This window comes from Haliotis cracherodii, unplaced genomic scaffold, assembly GCF_022045235.1.
Source record: "Haliotis cracherodii isolate W230 unplaced genomic scaffold, xgHalCrac1.p SCAF_11, whole genome shotgun sequence".
Classification (NCBI taxonomy): domain Eukaryota; kingdom Metazoa; phylum Mollusca; class Gastropoda; order Lepetellida; family Haliotidae; genus Haliotis; species Haliotis cracherodii.
The window spans coordinates 45,742,514-45,767,938 of record NW_027266266.1 but is presented as its reverse complement, the minus strand read 5'-3'; the positions used below and the strand labels follow the sequence as shown (position 1 = coordinate 45,767,938).

At 40.4% G+C, this 25,425-nt stretch overlaps 1 protein-coding gene across 6 annotated transcripts in view; it reads left to right on the top strand.

Moving 5' to 3' along the window:
* The first annotated feature begins 3,083 nt into the window (after positions 1-3,083).
* LOC139456549 (P2X purinoceptor 4-like) overlaps positions 3,084-25,425 on the top strand; it is a 128,225-nt gene continuing 105,883 nt past the window's right edge. For all 6 annotated transcript variants that reach the window (XM_071238326.1, XM_071238323.1, XM_071238324.1 and 3 more), the window contains exon 1: positions 3,084-3,238. In XM_071238326.1, coding sequence (XP_071094427.1) covers positions 3,102-3,238 — 137 coding nt within the window. In that variant the 5' untranslated portion in view covers positions 3,084-3,101. The remainder of the gene's footprint in view (positions 3,239-25,425) is intronic.

Below are 25,425 nucleotides of genomic sequence, written 5' to 3'. Positions count from 1 at the left end.
ACAACTGATTATGGAAGCAATGTAACACGAGAGATAATTTATACTCGTGTTGGTTTCAACGTGGAAATAAGTCTCTTATATATGTTCCAACGGAATCTAAAACCAAAGCAGTGTACCCGAAGCTGTTATTTGTATTGTGTATGTGTACGTATATTTACTAAATAAAATAGAATTGTTGATATGAAGAAAACAGTATATTATTATATTATATGACTTACAAAAACGAGTGATGTGCGTGTTGTTTATTGTTTGTTTGTTGTTTAACGACGCACTCAGCAATATTCCAGCTCTATGACGGCGGTCTGTAAATAATCGAGTCTGGACCAAACAATCCAGTGATTAATATCATGAGCATCGATCCACGCAATTGGGATCGATGACATGCATCAACCAAGTCAGCGAGCCTGACCACCCAATCCCGCTAGTCGCCTATTACAAGCGTAGTAGCCGTTTACTGCAAGAATGGGTTGCTGAAGACCTATTCTACCCGGGTCTTCACCGGTCCTGTTGTTTGTTGACGAAAGATGGCAAGTCATTTACACTATTTAGTAAGATGATTAAAACAATGATAATTATGACGCTAAACAGAATAATAATATTTATAACAATGATGATCGTAATAATAATTGCGGTGACGTGAAATAAGGCGATAATCATGATTATGATGATGATTGCTATCACTGAAACATAATGGTGAGGAATATGATGATGGTGATGATGATGATGATGATGAAGAAGATGATGATGATGATGATGATGATGAAGATGATGATGATCATCATCATCATCATCATAATCTTCATCATCATCATCATCCTTACCGATCGATTCACTTCTTGAATAGATCATGTTTGCGATGTCTCTGCATTTATCATGCTGAGTGTGCATAATTTTTTTATAGTTGATATCGATCCAGATATGTCAGCTCGGGCCGTATACCCGCGTGCCCACTGCATCATAGCATCACAACATATGGCGACATGCGGTTATACATCAAAAACAGTGATGCAGACACTATAACACGTCAGATAACAGAACATGATAACCCAGTCGTGACGTAAACACATTTCTCGCATCAGCCGCGCTACCCGTTGACGTGCGTTATCAGTTATAACGTCCTGATGGCTCACAAAAGATAAGAGATTGTCACAATGTGCATGCAACAACAGTGTAGAGTGTTTTATACCGTAGTTGGTTGGTTGGTTTGTTGGTTGGTTGTTTAACGCCGCACTCAGCAATATTCCAGCTCTATGACGACGGTCTGTGAATAATCGAGTCTGGACCAGACAATCCATTGACTGACATCATGAGCGTCGATCCACACAATTGGGATCGATGACATGCTTTAACCAAGTCAGCGAGCCTGACCACCCGATTCCGTTAGTCGCCTCTTACGACAGCATAGTTGCCTTTTACGGCAAGCATGGGTTGCTGAAGACTTATTCTACCCCGGATCTTCAAGGGTTTTATACAGTAGCGGGGTCGGCTATTTAATCATGATCTAAGATTCTATTATTCACTTTATGCTTTCGCTCAGTCAAATACCATATGCAGTCCAGTCACCACGTCTGAAAACATATATATGTTTGTTTGTTTGTTTGTTCTAACGCCACACTCAGCAATATTCCAACTATATGACGGCGGTCTGTGAATAATCGAGTCTGGACCAGACAATCTAGTGACTGACATCATGAGCATCGATCCACGCAATTGGGATCGATGACATGCTTCAACCAGGTCACCGAGCCTGACCATCCGATCCCGTTAGATGCCTCTTTATACGACAAGTATAGTCACATTTTACGACAAGCATAGTCACATTTTACGACAAGCATAGTTACATTTTACGGCAAGCATAGTCACATTTTACGGCAAACATAGTCACATTTTACGACAAGCATAGTCACATTTTACGGCAAGCATAGTTACATTTAACGACAAGCATAGTCACATTTTACGGCAAGCATAGTCACATTTTACGGCAAGCATGGGTTGGTTGATTCAGATGGGAGGGCAGGGAGAATGTATTTTTCAGACATCTAATATGCCGAATCCCAACCTACCATGAGCTTTCGTTCACTTTAAGGGGCGGTGGGGCAGCCAAGTGGTTAAAGCGTTCGCTCTTCACGCCGAAGACCAGGGTTCGATTCCCCAATGTGTTCCCCACCGTGATATTGCTGGAATATTGCTAAAAGCGGCGTTAAACCATACTCACTCACACGTTCACTTTGAAACTTTCGCATACTTGGGTATAATGTGAATCGACCCCTCCCACCCCAACCCAACCCAAACCTCCATTTTCGAAATCCTGGAACTCGGTCTGCACGAGTATTGCACAAGAACTGTTTCGTAAAACGAGTTGTAATACGATGCAAACCTAACCCAGCAGTAGTCTTGTTTTATAGAAAATCCTATTTGTACTTAATTATGTACACGATTAATGAAATAAAACTTGCCGTCGACCACTGTTGGTGCGCTGCACATTTTTCTGTGCGTGGTACCTACACTTGTCAGCTTCTGACAGACAGGGAGGCACCATAATTATATCTAGCGTTCCAGCCTCTGTACTTAAAATCAGCATCCAATCTGCATTCTCCTCTAACGGAAAAGCTTTTTTACAAGGATGCAATATATATAGTAACTGACCAAGAAAGGAGTTTGTTGTATACCTGTTCACATCGTCTGGGCATTTATCCCTGGAAATATATTTTCATAAGCTATGTGACAAGTCAAATCATACAGTAGATGAGTAATGATTGCTCGAAACAGCTATTGCATCGTGATAGAGGCAAGGGTGATTTGATCCCATCGGAAACTCTTTGAATGAGAAAGAGCATGGACTGATATTCCGCCTGGACAAAATTAACAATTTGGTTTAAGCTACCCCCATGGTCTCTTGCCCCAGAACTCAGTAATGTTTACACGATGCACATAATCACAACGATATTGCAAGGTGTAGGGCCAGTTTCTGGTGTAAACAGAAACGTATACTTGTGCTGTAGCGAGTTCAGCGTTATCGGCAGTGTGACAGTGTTGTTGTAGCGGGAAGCGGCACGTGCTAGCTCAATCACATGACTCGCTACTCGACCGCCTGTCGAAACATGGCTCCGAAGTTAGTGAGGTCAGCCGTGAGCCTGTTTTTTGAGTACGATACCCCTAGGATTGTTCACATCAAGAGCAAAAAAGTCGGCATAATCAACCGATTTCTACAGCTATGCGTCATCGGCTATGTGATAGGGTAAGTCTCTCTTTTCTTACATTCATTCATCGTGTCGCTGGATAGGTGTGTCCATGTTTCGTTATAACACCCCTCTTGCGACCAGAGTGATATTTTAATGACGCATGTATATATATGTTCCCGTTTCACAACTGTGAGCACGTTTGTGACTTTAAGTGTTGTTTTTTTTGAGTGACTTGTAACACATATGTTCAGATTGAAATGTTTCGCGACATAAGTTATCAACAAAGACAGGACCCCAGTGTACATTCTATCCAGATCTACCTGTCGTTCCGATTGTTATTCACGTGACGTTTAGTTTTGGGGCGGGGCCCTGTATGGGTTGTAATAAACATTACAATTTACAGAATCGCATTTAATGTTCTTGGTCGTTATTATGTAGTGATCTATGGTTGTCTGTTTCAATGACCATTATACATGTCACATACGATGACGTAGCAATTTGTCAGAGAAGTGTTATCCCAAGGGAAACGCTTCCGGAGAAGAGAGTGGCCCTGAATCGGGATGTCTAGACCACATGATGCATCGGTCAATCCAAATACCACTGTAATCCAATTATGTTTAAATTAAAACAATCGTTCATGGGGTGATTTCAATCAGCCACATAGACACATGTCTGTTATGATATATTCAGTCATATTTATAAAATATGTCATGATATACAATTTTATATAATAAATATGTTCAGTTTGTTATGTGTGTTAAATATCTAAGACCTGCATCACTTTTGGCTTTCTTCCCACATCAAGCTGATACTTTGTGATATAATTGGAATACTGTTTAAAGAGGCATTAAAACCAACTCACTAACTCACTCTATATGGAAACTATCAACATGGGTCTGTTAGGGCTGGGATGGGTAACTCGGGTACTCGGGTGGAGCGGGTACTTTGTAGGACCCGGGTACCCACAGGACTACGCGGACCCGTGGTTTGTCATGTGATATATTGTTTAATGGCAAATTTTATCTTGAATTCTATGATTACACTACAAGTCACTAATATTCGCATTTCTTTCTGACTGTGCACACATTTCTTCTGACTATAGGTTTGAATAAAGATACAACTTCAGTCAACTTCAGTGTATGTATGAACAGATCGTTTTATACTTGTATCTAAATACATTTTGCCAAGGCTACGGTCATCATATTCCCAAATGGACATTTTGTACCTATCTCTTGAGACCTACAGCAGGTACCCGGGTAGGGTCGGGTAATTGAGGGGTGATACTGGTTAGTAAATTTGGACCCGTCCCCAGGACTAAAACAGTCGCCAGTGCAACCTTAATTTCAATTTGTCTACTGTCTAAAATTCAGAGGTAGCCAAATGACTTCGTTGAAAACAATCATGTGGCCACTTAATTCTATTGCTACATATATGTAGCCACAATAAACCACATGTCTACTACTAATTGTACTCGCAAATAATTACTCCTAAAGACAACAATGAACTGAAATACATAAATATTAATGTAATTAGTATTTTATTTTAGTTGATAGTTTTTTGGATAAGCAAGGATATACCAATATAATCTAGTAACATAAATTGCATCATTGTTTGAGTCACAAATAAGAAAACTCAAGTACAGCTTCCACTAAAATACTATTCCAAGACCAGTGCTATGACTTGTAAGTAATAGTTATTTGATAAAAGATCAATTCAAATGCTTTTGGCTACTTACAATATTGGCTTGACTTCTTGATTTTACCACTGGCTACCTGGAAAAAAATACTTGTAGCCATATGGCTACTTGGTAAAAATTTAAACTTAAGCGGCCTGGTCCCAGGCCTAGAGTCTGTTGTATGATGCAACTCTTGTCAAGGTGTTTCCTTACCTTTGTAGAAGAATATCAATACGAGGTATATATGACGTTATTACATTTCATTTTGTGCACTATATGTCATTATAAAACTCAACACATACTCAACAGTAATTATTATATGAGAACATTGTCATGGTTTATTGGCCATATTGCATCATTAGCACATCTTTTGTGTAAACCAACCAAGCTACCTGCCATGGTAAAGACGCAACTCTGCACAGCGAATTGCGGCGCCTTAGATCTCTAGGCCACCCGTTCCCCCTACTGAAGAATGTGTTAAGTGGTGGACTCGAGTAGACCTCTGTGGTCTAGTGGTAGAGCACCCTCCCGGAGAGCAGGAGGTCGGCGGTTCAGTTCCAAAAGATGCACGTCAAGTCATAAGATGTTAAAAGATGGTACTTGTTGTTACCCTGTCTGGCGCTCGGCATTAAGGGGCTAAAACAAGGACTGGTCGGCTGGGAGTCAGTATACAGTGTCTGAGTGGGGTATTCATGTTAAACTGCGGCATGGTATATCAGTGGGCTAGCACTATAAATTGGCTTCCAACCGGACTAGTACAAGCACACACACACAAACACACACACATGTGCATACACGTCGCTATGTAAGTGCAATAATCTTGGACACAACGTTAAACCCCATTTCACATCACCTTGGACTTGAGTAGGGTGTCATTTCATTTAATTCATTTTAGCGTTCCTAATCTTATAAATTTGGAGAAAATGAGAAATTGAAACATAAATTGGGAATTTTTACTTTCAATTTTTTCAGACTTTGTGCTGAATGTCGGCCTCATAACAGGTCTTGATAAATCTGTGTTCAATAGTTTTACACTATTGCTCTGAATGCAGTGTTAAAGTGCAATGGAAAAATGCCTCTTTTTCCCAGTGTGCATGCCAAGGGCACTGTGTTTAGATTCCTAGATAAGTCCGGGCTGTCATCACTAGTGGATGTGTTTTGGGAGTAGATGATTATATACTGTAAACAGGGATTTTTTTGCGACCGTTTTATTCTTGCGAGTTTTGCGAATGAGACTCAATCGCAAAAATTAAAAAGGGAAAAATAAGAATAAATGATAAATGATACATACATACTTTATTCATTGCAACACGTCATCAAATGTTGAAATCATCAACCAGAACCACAAGTTACTCAATAAGTTAAAAACACAAATGAATGCAGAATGGTCATACAATACAACACAAATGACAGTGTAAACAGACCAATTAGTGTCTTCTTATATAGTTTGCATTCAAACTCACAGTCATGACACTGAGTTGAGTCAATTATCGTTTTTGATAATTGGTCGCAATCCCTTCCGGTTTGGAGAGAATCTGTCTATTGTTTGGTAATCTAGGGGTCATCTCAACACGGCAACTCGCAAAAATATCTCGTCGCAGTATTGTCTTTGGTGTGGTATTCGCAATATTTTATTGGTGCAGAAATAAAGATGTTTACAGTATTGGTTACGTTATTAATGGAAATGGACCAATAATAATAAGAGTAATTTTTTGCCTCTTGCAGTTTTCCTCACCCTGCATCCTGACCTTTTATCACCCGGACCTTTTATCACCCGGCCCCCACAGGGAATTGATTTCTATGACACATGAACCATCGTTTGCAAAAGTGAAAAAATGTCTTGACAGGATTTTACATGAAGAGTAAATCATGCGTACTTGATGCAATAAATTGCTGAAATACTCGTAAGAGTTTTTGATACGGATCATAACTGATGCAATAAATTTGCTTAGGAAATCTAAATTCAGACAGAGTATCTACAATATTTTAAAAATCCACATTACCGCTTTTCCGCTAGTTGGTTAAAATAAAACAAATCTAGTGAACACTTCTGACACTAATGACATAGATTACGTTAACCTCTTTGATGATGTTGACCTCTGATCAGAAGGTGTTTGGTTCGAATCCTGTAACGGAACTTGGAAATTTTGTGGCCACCATATATGCATCACATACATGAACTCTACCGCAGTGAAAGGTGCACAAAAGCGGTACCTATCACTTAGAGGCCAGGATTTTGACCGTTCTGAAGCTTTGATAACAGTTGCCGATAACCCATCAGCTTACTCAGTTCTGCTCCTCATATTCCGTTTCGGTTCCAGTGAGCACACTGCGTGTTTAGGCTTTTCACTTGACCAGACTTCCTCTTGTTTGTAAACAAAGCTCCAGATGAGCTTTTGGTGTTCTGGGTATTTTACCCATGCATTTTAAAATATCAGTAATTCTATCTGGGTATTCAAATTTCTGTTACCCTCTAGTTTTTACACAAGTGCATATTTAAGTTAAATATTTAAAAACACTATTCATCTAGTCCCTGCAAACTGGTGTCGTGTGGGTTCGAGAGCATTATAGGCTTAAAAAATACCACGATACTTCAACAAGAAAGTGTGATGACAAATGATCATGATGTAACTGTCATCGTAGAGTTTGGCAAGGTTGACAGAATGCCCGTTAATAATTTCAAAATAAGTTGCTGATTTGCTGATCGAATACGCAGGGTTATTTCACAATATTTTGATGATACGCACAAGTTTTATTTTTGTAGCGAATCTGTAATGTTCGTTGCGTATTTGATATGCTTGGATTTAATTTTACTGCATATTTCTGCATTTTTTATGCGTAATTTACGCAGATACGCAGCTTATCTGGAGCTCTTTTTAACAAATGGATTATTCCGAAATATGAACATACGAGCATCAGTCAGACTTTCGGTCTGCTTTGCATATTGTTTTGATAATTATATAGATGTAGTACTACAGCTGCAACAGAGAGGTGCATGACAATATCGCTTTACACATCAACAAGACTGTATTGCTAACTTTCTTCAGGGCGTCCATGACAGCATGTGGAGGATTAATATGCAAAAAGAAATAGTTATTCACCTTTTAAGGTATTTTACCCGTGAAAGTTTTCATGAAATTTGTTTATCCGAATATGTAGACTCGTCCAAAATGAAACTGATGAAAAACACACGAATGGACTGTGGACGATGTGAGAGGAACTAGACTGGCTGCAAGGCACCCTGGGTAGGCGAGTGATTGTGTTTATACATCCGAGAGACATTGTAGTCTTGGCTTTGATGAACACTGGCTTCTAATCTAATCCTGGTAGAGCGTCCGCCCAGAGAGCGGAAGGTCCTGGGTTCGATCCCCGGCCGCATCATACCAAAAGACGTTAAAAGATGGTACTTGTTGTTACCCTGTCTGGCGCTCGACATTAGGGGCTAAAACAAGGACTGGTCGGCTCGGAGTTAGTATACTGTGTCTGAGGTAAGACGAGTTCTATGGATGAACAACTTCTTTATCACAATTAGTGCGACGTTTCGGTGTAGATCCTAACACCTTTATCAAGCAATAGATGGATAGGGCTTACTTACTTACTTATATTGGAGATTTAACGTGCGCTTTCCGACTGCAAGCGTATGTCGCACACGGGCCCGGCCAGGCCATTTAATGTTTTTCCAAAAAGGGGAAAAGTGAGTTTGTGCAACCCAGGAGGGGGCTTTAGGGGTTACTTATATAGTAATTTTGAAATTTTGAGATTTGGAAAGAATGCCAAGAGTGGGTGGGGGACGAACTAAGGGAGCTGTGTGTGTTGGGTGGTTATCAAATAAGGTAGTTTTGGTTTTAATATTTTATTTGGGGTTTAAATGCGACTAATTAGTCCTGTTTTTATTAGGTATATGCCTAAGGCTTTGAATTTTTCTAATTTATTTTGTGGATTTAGGATTGATTCTAGTGTAAGTCCGGTTTTAAGATTTAGGGTGGTCTGTAGTGTTGTTCGGTGTGTTTGGTAGTGTGTGAGGTGAATGAGTACGTGTTCTGGTGTTTCTTGTTGTTTGCAATGTGGGCAGTTTCCTGTTGTGTGTAGTTTAGCTATTTTACGGTGATTATTTAGTTTGGTGTGGCCTGTTTGTAGTTTGGTAATTATTCTGTCGATTTTTTTGGATGGGTGTAGTATTTTGGGTTTATTTAGGGTTTTTTTGAGTACTTTCCTGATTTGGCTATTTGAGTTTTGGTATATATTTTGCCATTTTTTGTTAATTTTTTGTTTAGTGACACTTTTGATTTCTGATTTTGAGCTGGGTAAGTTTAAGCTTATTTCTGGGAGTTTAAGGGATAATTTTGCTGCTTTATCTGCCTTTTCATTTCCAAAGATTCCTACGTGGGCGGGGATCCAAATGAACTCTATTTGTTTACCTACCTTAGTTAAGTTGTTTGAGCTATTGAGTATTTGATTTATTAGTTTGGGGCGGTTTTTAGTGTTTTTATTTTTGAGGGCTTGTAGTCCACTGAGGGAGTCGGTTAGGATGAGGATTTTTTGGTGTTTTTTAGATTGCTGATTGTGTAGTGCTGAGGCCATGCCCATTAGTTCGGCCTTGAATATGGATTGGTTGTTTGGGAGTCGGTAAGATTGTGTGTCTTTGGTTGGTTGTGCGATGTGGACTCCGAAACCTGTGTGTTTTGAGATCGGATCTGAGGATCCGTCTGTGTATATGTGACACCAATTTGGCCAGTTTTCATGTATGTATGCTAGTGTGGTGGTTTTAGCGATGTTAGGATCGGTCTGTTTATTTAGTGTATCGGCTAGTGTTGTGTCTATTTTTGGTATTTTAAGTTTTGGAGTGAAGATATTGGATGATTTATTGTTTTGTTTAAGATTATTTATTTTGTGTTCGTTTAGGTAATTGGTTATTCTTTGGGAAATTGGAGTAAGTAGTGGATGTTTCCGGGCTAGGGCTTGGTTTCTAGGGCTAATATTTTGTTTTATTAAGTTTTCGATTAGTGGGTTTGATTGGGACGCGGCCCAGAAGTTTAGGGGGATAGGGCTAAACAACATAGGTATATATACACTTATTGCCATCTAAGTTGTTACAGTGACTAGTTGATGGACACAGAGAGGTGATTAAGCTAATTGGAAGCCAGTGGATGACTAATGAACACAGAGTAAACAAGCAGACAGATGGAGATGATGGAAGCCACTGTATTAATTGGATGGACAAAGGGATTCAGCAATTAGGTGATGGTAAGCAGGCGGGATGTAATAGCCTTGGTCTCTGTTCATTGCTGGCTAGATCCTTTTGATGTAGATGGCTTCCAGGAGTTTCCTGATTTTGTAGTCTGATTGGTTGTTGGCCAGGATCTTGATGTTGTTCCACTGGATGTTGTGATCGGGGTGGGTTTGGATGTGGTCGGAGATGGCTGATTTTGAGTCATTTTTTTGTACTGAGGTCTTGTGTTCTTTTATTCTAATGGGTAGGGGCCTGGATGTTTCTCCTACATAGGAGTCGCCACAGTCACATTGTATGTGATATACGGCTCCAGCTGGGTCTTCTTTCATTGATGTAGGGGGCTTGCCATTGGTGCTGAGGATGTTCTGGATTGTCCTGCCTCTCTGGAATACTGTATCAATGTTGGCGTGGTGTTTGAGCAGTCTGCAGATCTGGTGGCTGGCTGTTCCTATGTAGGGAAGACTGATGACAAACGGGGCTGTCTGTTGTCGTGGAGGCCGCTCTCTAGGGCTGAGGATGCTGTTGATTGTTCATCCATAGAACTCGTCTTACTTCATCACTCCAACTTCTAAATGCCACTGAAAGAAGTTACTGTGTCTGAGTGGGGTATTCATGTTAAACTGCGGCATGGTATCTCAGTGAGCGAGCACTATAAATCGGCATCAGTCTGGACTTGTACAAGCAGCCACACAAACACACACATACATGCACGTCGCTATATAAGTGCAATAATCTTTGACGCGACGTTAAACCCAATTTCACCTCACCTCACCTCTAATCTAATCCAGCAGGCAATCAGTATTTGGTGACTCATCCATTAAAAAAACACCATAAGCTTTCTGTTCAATTTGCCTCTAATAAAAATATTACTGAAACAAGTTTACTCTGTGCAGTGCTTGCTCTACTGTATTGGTTTGAGAATTGAATTGGTCATGAATGAAAGGTTTGGCGCCACACTCAGAAATGATTTCATGCATGATTTATAAACACACAGAACCGTCAATCTACTGTCCCTTTAATATGACTTAATGGTGTAGTAATCTTCAATTACTGTTCATGTGACTTCCTGTTCAAGGGAGAACATACGAAACATGGCGGGGGGGGGGGGGGATCTGTGCCACAAACATCACAAAAACATACTTGCCCCTGTAAGGATAGCAAAACCTGGTTAGGCACCTCAATTGGCTGAGTACAATATTGAAGTCATTTTGAAAAAAGGAGTCAATGCACTGGTTTAAAAATATCCAATAGAGTGGACCCATGGGAGCAGAACTAGAGAATGATTAGGTCTGATCAAAATACTTAATGACTGAAAGAAATATCTGAAGCATCCAAAACTCTCTAAATCTGTTTTATTTGTCTGCACACCAATTTTTTACCGTATTCGACGTAATAAGCGCCCAGGGCGCTCTCAAAATTAGGAATAGGGGACGCTTATTAGAATATTATTTTGAGTTGAAAGATCGTAAATTTTGTGGTTTATGCTAACAACCTGAAATGTTTACATACGACAGATATATTTTTCAAGAATTTAATTGCCCATAATTAAGTGTGATATAACACACGAGTGCGTATAATGCACAAATAAATGTCTTGTGTACATTGATCAATCAGAAGGGGTGCTGATTGGGATTGTTCACTAGCCAATATATTAGCAAATATCGCCGTGGGTGCTTATTAGAGCGGGGCGCTTATTACGTCAAATACGGTATATCTTTAGGGTTTTACTGAAGTGGTAAACGTCTAAGACCTGCATAACCTTAGACTTGACCCACGCAGCAAGCTGACCCACCATGGAGTTATACCATCTTGTACAATGAATGGGAGCGTGTGCTGTAATCTCATAGGTTAAAAAACATGATTAAATGAGATTAGAAGCCTGGAAATCTCCTGCAATATTCACTGTGGATAAATACATTCCTAGATCAGTGTAAAAATGTGAAAAACGTGACAATTTGCATGGTGAAATGGATATAGAGAATCTCACCCGAGTGTCTTTTGATATCAAATATATCAACACGAGTTGATAAAAGTGGAAAAATTCCGAGGCTTGCCGAGGATTTTTGACACTTTTATCAACGAGACAAATGGTGAATAAAATTCACATACCGTATTCAATGTAATCAGCGCCCAGGGCGCTCTCGAAATTAGAAATAGGGGGTTCTTATTATAACATAATTTTGGCGGGAAAAAAAACAGAGTTGAAAGATTGTAAATTTCGTGGTTGATGCTGACAGCAGAAAAGTCTGTTCGTATTATACACGACAGATATATTTTCCAGAATTTAATTGCCCACAATTAAGTGTGCATATAACCCACGAGTTGGTATACTGTTGTTCACTAGCCAATATATTAGCAAATATAGCAGTTGGCGCTTATTAGAGAGGGGTGCTTATTATGTCGAATACGGTATTGACTTTTCATTATACTGGAACGCAATAGTGTTTCAGGAATGCAGGAACACACTGCACAAGCTTCAGTTCTTATTTATTATAGAGATACACAAGTCCCATTTTCAGACTTATTGAACGTATTGAAATATGTTTTATATATCATTTATGTAGCAATAGAAGTTTTTAGATTTAATGTCTGATTAATTGACATGTATACTGAAATGTTTTACAATAGTGCTTGATTATGCTACGAACGAACAAGAGAAAAAGAATATTTATTCCGCAGTTAGCACACAGTAAATTTTCACGAAAGTAAGTTGACGTCAATTGTCTTTCTTTATGATGTCACTAGCAACCATAATGTCCTTTTTCATCTGGTTACATTTATAAAAAAATTAAGGACATGTTCAGAAATCTCATCTAAAAAAATGATAACAATATTGAAATACAACATAAGAAGAGTGTACAAAAAAAACACCCTTTTACTGAGACCAATATAGTATTAACAAACCTTGTGATCGTTATTCATCGCCGTCTCCATCAACTAACATCTGAGCGTCTATTCAACTTGTTGCAGGACTAAGGGTTTCTCAGCGTGAACAATGTCTTTCTGGAGATGCTTCGATAAAGAATTAATCAGTAGGTGTCCCAGTTAGCCTTCAGAGGATGGTTTGGTTTTATCTAACATTAGGATTAGGCAGGCGGGGAGTTGAGAGTCAATGTGACCTCGACGAAATCCTTTCAGCATTGAGGTTGACAACATACGGTGTGAGTTTAGCACACACAATGAGGTGACAAAAAGACACTATTGGTCTTCACGATTCAAATCAGATGAAACCAAGCATGAATGTGATTGGAACTCCTTCCTGTCTCAACCTGTGAAGATCCGGGGTAGAAAAGATCTTCAGCAACCCATGCTTGCCGTAAAAGGCGACTATGCTTGTCGTAAGAGGCGACTAACAGGATCGGGTGTCAGGCTCGCTGACTTGGTTGATGCATGTCATCGATCCCAATTGCGTGGATCCATGCTCATGTTGTCAATCACTGGATTTTCTGGTTCAGACTCAATTATTTACAGACCGCCGTCATATAGCTGGAATATTGCTGAGTGAGGCTTTAAACAAACAAACCTGTCTTGCTGCTTTATTGTACCCTGCCACCAAGCGGGGTGGAGGATATTGTAACAGAGTTTGTTCGTCCATCCATCCACCCCCTTCTGTCTGTCCTTCCGTCCGCCCAGTTCTCAAAGAGGACAAACGTTCTCAAAAACTGTTTTAGTCAGAGAAATGAAATTTTACACACTGATGTTACTGGTCCTTATCTCAAATGATTTTGAAAATTGGTGTCGTATATTCAATCGGAGTTATTGCCCTTGCTCTGTGATTTTCAACTTAGTGCATTCTGCGTGAAATAGGGACATGTTTTCGCAGAAGCTGCTGAAGTTACCTAAATGGAAGTTTGCGTGCTTTTCTAAGAGATTCTTTTTCAAGACTGACTTCAAAAATGGGTCCCATGAAATATTTGTTTACCGAGTTATGGTCTTCGATCCATGTTATTTGTGCAATGGAGATAAGTTTTCTCAGAAACAACTGAAGTTAGCTTATCTAAGAGACACTTATCAAGACTGTGTTATTTTTTCCAGACAAGGGGCCTTTTGTGTGTATTAATTTCACATTTATTCATTTTTTCTGATGACATAAAGTGGCCAAAGCGCCCATATCTTCTAAAGGCTTTATGGGACTCTTTTTTTTGTAGTTTTATAGTTCACTACTATATGAACAAACAAAATTCTAATGTGCCCCAGGACGTTGAGGTAGTGATAAATGCTGTTTATTTGTTCAAATTGTATCTGTCCAAATGAACTTCAGAAAACGCTGCTCATTTCTCAAAAATATGAAGAGGGAGAGAAATAGAGAAAGAATTGAATGAATTAGTTGGGGACATTATTACGGAGACTAAGTAAGATGGGAGATTAACACTAAATTTGGAGAATGATGCTGGTTTGAATATTATTATGTGGGGAGGGAAGGGGAGAAATGTGGAGGTTATCAATCAGTAAGAACGTAGATGAATCGCTCCATTGTTATTTGTATTAAATAAACTTAAATTGAACTTCATTCTTGTTGTGGCTATAATTGGAATTAAAACTCCAGCTGGAACTATAGACAACACAGGTAAAGAATTCTGGCCAGTGAGAGAACACAGTGCCAAGTCAGCTATATTTGTTCTGCTGTGACTAGGCGCATATTAGAGGGTGCCCATTATGTATAGACTTATAATACTTTGTAGTATTTAGTTGAAATGCCACACAGTGTTGTATGGCAAACCATTTTGTCAAATATTTGCGTTATTTAGTGGTTTGAAAAACTGCTTATATCTTTAATATAGAAGAGCTGCTCTGGTCATTTCACACAAGGTGACGCCATCTTCCTGAAGCAAGGGAGTTAACTGACTGTAAAAGTCCAGTTTCCACCCTTACCAAATCAGGTTGGAATTCTGGAGTAATATTTTGGCTGGACAAACGATTCTCGATAGTCTAATCAAAATTGTGTATCGAACTAGACATCTGGTTTGTAAACAACAGTTCAACGTGCTGATTTCGGTCGACTGCAGGATTTGCAAAGCATGTGTCAGGTCAACTGGGTGTCGCCAAATATTTTGCAAATCTTTTTATGTTTTTCATCAAGGTGCTCAAGTGATTTGATGCACTTTGTGAAGTAAGACCGGTTTTATTTCAATATAGATCTTGATTATCGATCAAAACGTCTTGACTGGGTGCCGCCATTTTGTTTGTAGCAAATGCAGGTGATATGAGAGACTTAATCTGATTGGTCAATAGAAAGGACATGGAAGGAGGGAAATTCCAGCCTAGTCCAGGAAGGGTGGAAATTTGTCGTATATAGTCAGTTAACCCCCTTTCCTCAGGAAGATAATTTGAATCCTGCAGCAATAAAACCTATCAAATACATGTCAGTTTCTGTTACTAATATGCAGCTCATATTCTTGAGAGACTGCCGGTGTTCTAGTGATTAGAGTGTCTGCCTCGAGAGCGGAACGTTGGGGTTTGATCCTCGTCCGTCATACCAAAACACGTTAAAATATGGTACTTGTTGTTACCAAGCCTGGCACTCAGCTTTAAGGGGCTAAAACAAGGACTGGTCAGCTTGAAGCCGGTAAACTGTGTCTGAGTGGGGTATCCTTGTTAAACTGCGGCATGAAATCTCATCATCAGGCTAGCACTATTCAAACCAACATTAGTCCTGACATGCACTTAGCTACATTAGAGCAGTATTCTTGAATGCAACGTTAAACCTCATTTCACCTCACCTCATCTCATATTCTGGGGGGGGGGGGCGGTCGGGTAGCCTAGTGGTTTAAGCGTTGGCACGTCACGCCGAAGACCCGGGTTCGATTCCTGACATGGGTACAGTGTGTGAAGCCCATTCCTGGTGTCCCCCGCCGTGATATTGCTGCAAATTGCTAAAAGCGGTGTAAAACCATACTCCCTCACTCATATTCTAGGTACTGAACCAGAGTATCGATTCATCTGGTATTCGTCTTCTCCAGATCCGGAGATAGCATCACGTACATACCACGCTGACACAAAACAAACAAATAAATACTTCTTGAATGTGGCCAGAATTTGCCTTTTTTGAAAGATGTTGGTTAAACCCTAATACCGTGTTCGACGTAATAAGCGCCCTGCTCTGATAAGCGCCCACGGCAATATTTGACAATATATTGGCTAGTGAACAATCCCAATTAGCACCCTTCTGACTGATCAATGTACACAATTCGTGTACATTTATTCGTGTATAATACGCACTCGTGTGGTATATGCAACCTTAATTACAGGCAATTAAATTCTGTAAAATGTATCTGTCGTGTAAGATACGCACATACTTTTCTTTTGTATCATTTCAGGGTGTCAGCAGAAACTATAAAATTTACGATATTTCGACTCTTTCACCAAAATTATATTCTAATAAGAGCCCCTTATTTCTAATTTTGAGAGCGCCCCGGGCGCTTATTACGTCGAAATCGGTACACGTTTTGGTTAATTAAACTGTGTGATCTGTTGTGGATGCAACCTTTGAAATCAGTGTCGGAGGGCGTTCCATAAATCAATTTCCTGTCTGTGATAACATTTTCCAATAAGTGGACAAGTATCTCCTTATCAAAATATTTTCTTAATTAAATCTAGTTATCAGGAATCGGATGGTAAATATCAAACAATTCATTGAGCAAGGCCATGCAAGTTTAAACAGTATGCACACCTGTTTTAACATTATTGTCCATAAAAATATAAAGATATTGAAGTCAATTTTTAAATGAAACTGTGCATGAGTCATTTGTTTTGAGTTAAATGTTATTGATGCTGTTTTATAGAAATAGATTTCCACCAGCTGGAATCGGGTTTCCATTGCATGAAATGGGATCTATTGGAATGAAGAGGCTGTTTGCTGCTATTGATTTGCAGGATATAGGAGAAAGATGTAAAACATGGGCCCTTGAAAGAATATCCTCGATGACATGATGCTGAGGTATTGTGAACATTTTCACAAGGTTTTGAGTTCCCAAAGGATCTTGTCTAAGATGCGATGTTCTGACTTTGGTGTAACATATTACGTTTTAGTTAAATTAGTCCACAATTTATGTGTTTCCCTAAATCCGTATTCAGATTAATTCCACACATGAACTTTAAACGTACACAGGAACCCTACATTAATGTGTGTCTTGAAGACAGTAAAAAATCTGAAAGGTGATCTGCATTTGTCATTATCTGTGTTTTACATGATATTTGATTCCTCCAGTTGTCAACACTTCGTGTAGAGTCATGGTGCTGTCATGGTTCCTTGTTCTCTCACCACTGTTGGTCATCTTAAAACTCATAGGTATTCCCAGCTTCTAAGGCTCTCAAAAGTCTGTTAAGTTTTGTGCAAGATATATCAATATTCTTCAGTATTGTGCAAGTTTCTAAGGCCCTTTAAGGTTCCCACATTTTGTGCAAGATAAAGTATATTCTTTGATATTTTCCAAGTTTCTAAGGCCCTTTAGGTTCCGACATTTTGTGCAAGATATATCAATATTCTTTGATATTGTCCAAGTTTCTAAGGCCCTTCAGGTTCCAACATTTTGTGCAAGATGTATCAATATTCTTTGATATTGTCCAAGTTTCTAAGGCCCTTAAAGGTTCCGACATTTTGTGCAAGATATATCAATATTCTTTGATATTGTCCAAGTTTCTAAGGCCCTTTAAAGGTTCCGAGATTTTGTGCAAGATATTTCGCTAGCCATTGATATGTGTCCAAGTTTCTGAAGTTCAGTGAGGGTGTTACAAGGCGCCAAGGCTTTCATAAAAACTATATCATGTTGGTCTGTAAATGTTCAAGTCTTGACCAGGCAAACAATGAGCAATGATCCATGCCATTGGGGCACAATGACACGCAATCTGACCAAGTTACACCATCTCATTTGTCATTGTTGTCTCTTACAACAAGTATTATTTAGATTCCTGGGAGCAGATCCAACTCCAGAATGCCCCTGAGAAGCAAGGGAACTGATGATATCCAGATAATGTCCAGATTAGCTTTCCACCTCAATAACTGATTGCTAATTAACAGGGATGGATATTCGGACTGATACTCAGTCGGATGCTCGGATTGTTACTTTGACTGGTACTCGGACTGATTATTGGAGGGATACTAGGACTGATACTCTGTTGGATACTTGGGCTTATTCTCGGACTGATACTTAGATGGATACTAGGACTCATACTCAGTTGGATACTCAGACTGATCATTGGACGGATACTAGGACTGATACTCAGACTGATCATTGGATGGATACTAGGACTGATACTCTGTTGGATACTCAGATTGTTACTTCGACTGTTACTCAGACTGATCATTGGATGGATACTAGGACTGATACTCAGTTGGACACTCAGACTGATACTTGGACTGATACTGAGATTGATAATCTGTTGGATACTTGGACTGATTTTCGGATGGATACTCAAAGTGATACTTTGACGGACACACAAACGAATACATGGACTGATACTCAAGTGGATACTCAGACTGATCTATATTGTGATAAAACGGGTCTTATGTTGCGAAGTGCATCAAATCAAATGAGCACCTTGATAAGAAACATGGAAGACTTGGAAATTATCTGTTGACGAGTTGGCGGTGCACATGCTTTGCAAATCCTGCAATCGACAGAAATCTTCACAACAGATTCGATTTTGGTGCATGATTTTGATTGGGCTATGCATGGACTCGTTAATCCAGCCAAATTGAACTCCATAATGCCTGCCTAGTTCGGCAAGGGTGGAAACTGGACTTTCATAGTCAGTTATCTCCCTTGCCTCGGGAAGATGCGTGATGGTATGTTCTTTTCATGATGCAAATCAGGATGAACCTTGTGTAGCAGAATTATGTGTGTGTATCGATAAATGATGTCAAAAACACAGCTACGGGTGTGATTCGTTTTATTAGATGATGAGTGGTATACCTTTCTTTCACACCCTGAAATGCACAATAACACTCAATAAGAATCTTGTAAATCATGACAATTAAAATGAGAACATGATGCTTCATCAGGATTACCTTATACATATATAGAGGATATGTATACGTCCTAACATGCTAGATCATTAGAATTACATTATACATACATATAGTATATGCATACATCAAATCAAAATACTTCTTAGGTGGTGTAAAACGTGATCAATAGATAGACATCATAATAATAATATATATTTACATGTGGTGATTAGTAAACATACCAGAAGTATGGCCTCTAGGTGTAGGTGACACTTTAGTCTGTCACGACTACATGGTCAGGGCTACAGTGACATCAAAGTACCTATAAATATGGAAGTTATTCTAAATGTACAATAAAACTAGCTTCCTTACACAATGCTCTTGCGCGTGTGGACATTATTATCAAATCAGTGCTATTGTTTATACATATTTACAGATCTGAACAAAGCACTACCATAAAACACAATAAATTACTAAACATCCTAAAACTATCATAAATGTCCACACACTTACAATACATTTAACACATATATGAAAATATCCTCATAAACATAGTCAAACAACACTCTGTCCAGGAGAATCAGACATTGACTAACTCACACACATCATAACAAATACCTTATTTAACGTACACCTATTTATATAATCTTATTTATGAAAAGATAGATTTATATATGCTTGAGTATTAAATTGGAAACATACCTTGACTTTACAAAATCTGTAAAAAATGTGCCCACTTGCTGTTGTCTGTCAGTGACTTGTCAGTGTAGTGACTGAGGTGCAAGTGAGGGTTAAAAAGCATGCAAAGCTGACCCTAAGGAAAACAATAGGGTCAACCACTCAACCAGAACATTTGCCCTGGCTGACACAAAGGAGCTGATAGGGTAGTGACTGACCCAAGCATAACTAAGTTAAAAGGAATTGTATCAAATCTTCATTAAAATCCCTAAAACCCATACTGCAAACTAATACTAAATACTAATACTAAATACTAATATTAAGTACTAATACTAAATACTAATATTAATAATAATACTAATGCTAATACTAACTACAGTATCTATTATTTACACTATATACTAATACTGACACAAATAACTAATGCTAATATTAATACTAATACTAACTACACTATGTATTATATACACTATATACTACTGGTATATTACTGGTTAGTTGACAGTTAAACAAAACCTGTAACTGCCACACACTTCCCCTCCCTGTTTAATGACGTCCTCGTCATTCTTGCTTACCAGCTACCAAGTTGACCAACGCATCCAGTGCCTTCTCTGATCTGCCTGCAAATACACCCTTAGCCATTAGGGAGCTGAGGTACTCTGCACGACCAAGCCAGTCTGATGATGGTGATGGTGATGATGATGATGGAGATAATGCAGACATTACATAATCTCCTCTGGTCTGCCATGCTGGTCTTGTTCTCTCTCTGGTAGATCTCCTTGGTGCTGGTATAGGTGGGACTGCGACCTTGGGTTGGGTCTGTGTGTCACCAGGACCGTCTTCAGGAGTCTGTGATTCGTTCTGTGAAGAGTCTGCATCCTGCTCCATTCCTTGGGCATCAGAGCTGTGGACATCTTCAGCAGCATCTACCACTTCCTCTTCTCCTGTCACGACCTCATCCAGAACAGCACTGTCTTGTGCTTCTCCCTCAGTCGGCCTGTCATCTGGATTATCAGTTGACACTGACGGGTCTGATGGGTCACGAGAAACAACAATGGTGATGTCATCTGTTTCTTCTTCCTGGTCCTGATCTTCGTCAGACAAGGGGCTCCTGTCCTCCTTGGGGGATGGTCCAAGCAGTGTCCTGTCTGAGTGTCTTGGCTTAGGAATCGGTGTTTCCAATGGTAAGGAACTGATGGGCAAAAGCAGATTCCTATGGAGTGTACGGGTTTTTCCATCTCCACGCTCTTTCTGTACAACGTAAACTGGAATGCTGGGATTTGGCTGTTTAATTACTATATACACATCCTCCTCCCACTTGTCTGACAGTTTATGTTTCCCATCAAATGCCACCTTTTTCACCAATACCCTATCTGCAATTTCCAGTTGGGTTGCTCTCGCTCGGTAGTCGTAATTTGACTTGTGCCTTGTCTGAGACCTCTTAGCATTGGCAGATGCCAGTTCATAAGCCTGTTGTAGATTGTCCTTGAGGTTCCTGATGTATTTAGACATGGATCTCGACTTCTCTGGCTCAATGTCTAAACCAAATGCCAAGTCTACTGGTAATCTTGGAGCTCTCCCAAACATCAGATAGAATGGTGAATAATTTGTAGCCTCATGCCTGGTGCTGTTGTACGCATGTACCAAAGGTCCAACGTGGCTCTTCCAATCCTTCTTACTCTCTGGGTCAAGTGTCCCAAGCATGTTGAGAAGTGTCCTGTTGAACCGTTCGCACATGCCATTACCCATGGCATGATAGGGCGTAGTGCGAGACTTCTGCATGTTGGTCAACATACACAGTTCTTTCATAAGAGCTCCTTCAAAGTTGGCACCTTGATCTGAATGAATACGCACAGGTAATCCATAATGTACCACAAAGTTGTGAAAGAATACATCAGCAGTGGTCTTGGCAGTCATATTTCTGGTTGGATACGCCTGTGCATATCTGGTGAAGTGATCGGTGACTACAAGAATATGTTGTTGTCCGCCCTTGGATGGTTCCAGTGTCAAAAAATCCATACAGACTAATTCCAGAGGTTGTGATGTTTGTATGTTCACTAATGGGGCTCTTCCTGGGGTAGTCTTGCGTCTAGTACACCGTTCACAATTCTGTACATGTCCCTCTATATCCTTTGTCATCCCTGGCCAGTAGAATCTTGCTTTTATCAATGAAGATGTTCGATCTCGACCAGGGTGACCCACATTGTCATGAAGACTATGCAGCGCTCCTTTACGGCATCTTGTTGGTAGCACTAACTGTTCCTGAACCTCTCCATTGTCTTGGATTACTCGGTAGAGCACACCTCTCTTCAGCTTGAAGTGGTCAAAGCTCTTCAATAAAGTAATCATCTCTGTGTTTCCAGTGTAGTCTGTGTAATGTGGTCTTGTCCGATTCCTGAGATGGGTCATAATAATGTCTAGAGCTGGATCTCTTGCTTGGGCTCTCCGCCAGTCTGTAGCATTGATGGAACAGGTTTCTTCAGTGATGTTTAGTTCTTCATCAGGTAGAGCATCTGCTGAAAAACAAACACATTCCAACAGATTTGTAGGTAAAATCGTGCCACAAATAGCATGTACGGAGTCTTGAGAAATCACATCCACTTTCTCGTTTACTTCACTGGACTCTGGCAGCCTAGATAGTATGTCAGCATCGACATTGGCTTTTCCTGCTCTGTATTTGATGTCAAAGTTGTACGATGCAAGGGCAGCTAACCATCTGTGTCCGGTGGCATCCAGCTTGGCACTAGTGAGGATATAAGTGAGTGGATTGTTATCCGTCAGTACAGTGAACTTCTGACCATAAAGATAATCATGGAACTTCTCACAAATGGACCATTTCAAGCACAAAAACTCAAGCTTGTGGGCAGAATAGTGGCGCTCTGACTTGCTAAGTCCCCTGCTGGCATAAGCAAGCACTCTTGGCTGTCCATTCTGTTGCTGGTATAGCACTGCTCCAAGACCATGACTGCTGGCATCTGTGTGCAGTTCAAAGGGGAGAGAATAATCCACATAACCAAGAACCGGAGGTGTAGATAGACACGTCTTGAGTTCTTGAAAGGCACTCTCTTGAGTCGGTCCCCACTGCCACTGAACTTGCTCCTTCTTAGGAATGTGAGATTTCTTTCGATGAATCTTTGGCATTAGTTCTGAAAGAGGCTTGGCAATTGTGGAAAAGTTCCTCACAAACTTCCTATAGTAACCAGCAAATCCAAGGAATTTTCTGACGTCTTCTGGTGTGCAAGGTGTGGGCCAGTCCTGAATCTTGTTTATCTTTTCTGGATCTGCCTCAATGCCATCTTCAGATACTATATATCCCACATATTTAACTCGTCTTTTGAAGAATTGGCATTTCTTTGGGGCCAGCTTCAAACCACATTCCCTCAATCTCTGTAGGACACGTTCCAGTCGCTCCAGATGTTCCTCAAATGTTCTTGAAAAGATAATCAGATCGTCAAGGTAGATTAAACATATATCAAGATGTAATCCAACGAGACACTGTTCCATTAGACGTTGGTAAGTCGCCGGTGCATTGCACAAACCAAATGGCATACGATGGTATTCAAAGAATCCAAGAGGTCCAACTGTGAATGCTGTACGCTGCTTATGGTCCTCCTCCAACTCAACCTGGTGGTAACCACTCTTCATGTCCAGGACACTGTAATATTTCATCCCTCTGAGACAATCCAAGAGTTCTTCAATCCGGGGAAGAGCATAGGAATCCTTGATGGTCTTACGATTCAGCTGTCTGAAGTCGACACACATCCTCAGCTGGCCTGACTTCTTCCGTGCTAATACAACATTCGATGCCCATGGGCTATGAGAATGTCGTATCACTCCAGCAGATAAGAGTTGTTGAAGGTGTGTCCGGACTTCATCATACATGGCAGGTGGTATACGCCGGTGTCGCTGTTTAAAGGGGACATCATCAACCAGATCTATCCTATGCTTGACAGCATCTGAATGGCCTATGTCCTCCTCACCTTTTGAGAATATATCACGAAACTTCATGATGACTTGTATCCCTCTCTCAAACTCCTCTGGTGTTAGGGTACTGTGTTCAATCTCAACTTGCTCTGTCAATGCAACTCCTTCAAATGGCTTGCCAATGGATGGATGTTGTAAAGTAACTGGTTGGAGTTCACAAAGAATCGCTCTCGGTTGTATCACAACAGTTCGTGTGGTAACATTAGCAATATGCACGTCTATGTATCCAGGATAACTGCTGTCATAATCAATAATCGTAGGGGCTATGTCCAAATCTGTAGGAATGGATGAACTGTTTGTTGGCTGTAAAAGGGCACAAACTCTTGGACATCTAACTCCTTTGGTAACGTGGCCTCTAAGCACCGCACGGCTGTTGGCTGGTATGGTAACTCTGGAACCTTCAGCGTTGTATACTAGTCCAAGTCTCCAGTCATTCTTCTCCAAGTTCTTCTCACATAAAGTAATGGTTCTAAAAGCAAGGTACCAAGGCGTTATTAGGTTGGCATGCTGCAAGAATCTGGCACCATGTCGTACCTTGCAATCCTTCAAGAAGTGGGTAAGCACATTGGTTCCTAATAGCACAGGCACTTTCCCATTGTACTGTGTATCTGGTACCACCAGTAACAAACAAGGAATAGCTTCACTAGTACCAGAACCTATTGCATTGACCTTGACCTCAATGAAACCATCGTAAGGTAATGTTTCGCCATCCGCACATTCGATATCCAATAGATCTCCTAAGGGCTCAATAGGAATACTTGAGAGATGAGAATTGTAGAAGGACCTAGACACCAAAGATACTGATGCTCCTGTATCCAACAATGATCTGACCTGTGTATCTCCCATATATAACTCAACCTCATTCGTATTCCCAACTAATCCCTCAGGAACTCTGTTCCTGGGCTGTCTTGAAGGACCTATGGCTTGCCCCTGCCCATAGGCCTGCATGAGTTTAAAGTCCTCCCACGACGACTGTGTTCGAGTCTCACTCGGCATCCATACTGGTAATGGCCTCTCTGTCCACATCGCCAACACTCTGGATCAGCTGCTTCACTTCCTGCTCGTTGGGATGAATAAGGCGAATATTCAGAATGGCCTTCTGGTCTTGGGTTAGAATAGTTGGAGGGCTGTCGACTCCTCCACTGGTTATCTCCCCTTGGCGCTTGTCGATAGTCCTGGGATGTTCTCCAACTCTGTCCTCTTTGGTTTTTCATGTCGGCCATGTCTGTAGTAAGTTGGTGTAGGATAGTCTTCATATCAGACATTTCCTTCTTCCACTCTGGTTCAGACTCCATGGCTCTCTTGACGGTACAAGCCTGTTTCTCTTGGCGAGCTGATGTGGCGCTATGTTGATCTGCCTCGATTTCACGTAGTGCTTCCAGTAAGTCCACAAAGTTATGGATGCTGTCAAACTTGTGGCCAGATATATTTTTCAAAGAGGGTTTAAGCCCAGTCCACAGCATATTATGGAGCATCTCATCCCGTGTCTCATACGTGATGGAGTTATCCCTCATGGCCCTTGAAAGAAGTTCCTCTAGTCTACAACTCCATACAGATACATCCTCTTTCTCTTCCTGTCGAGCGCTGTAGAAGAGTGCCATACTGCACTCTCTCCTCTCCACAACACCAAACACGCTTTTGAACTTCCTAAGTAAGTCAGTGGTGCTGGCATCTGGTTGCATGTGAACGGCAATCTTGGCCGCCTCCCCCTTTAAAGAATCCCTTATAG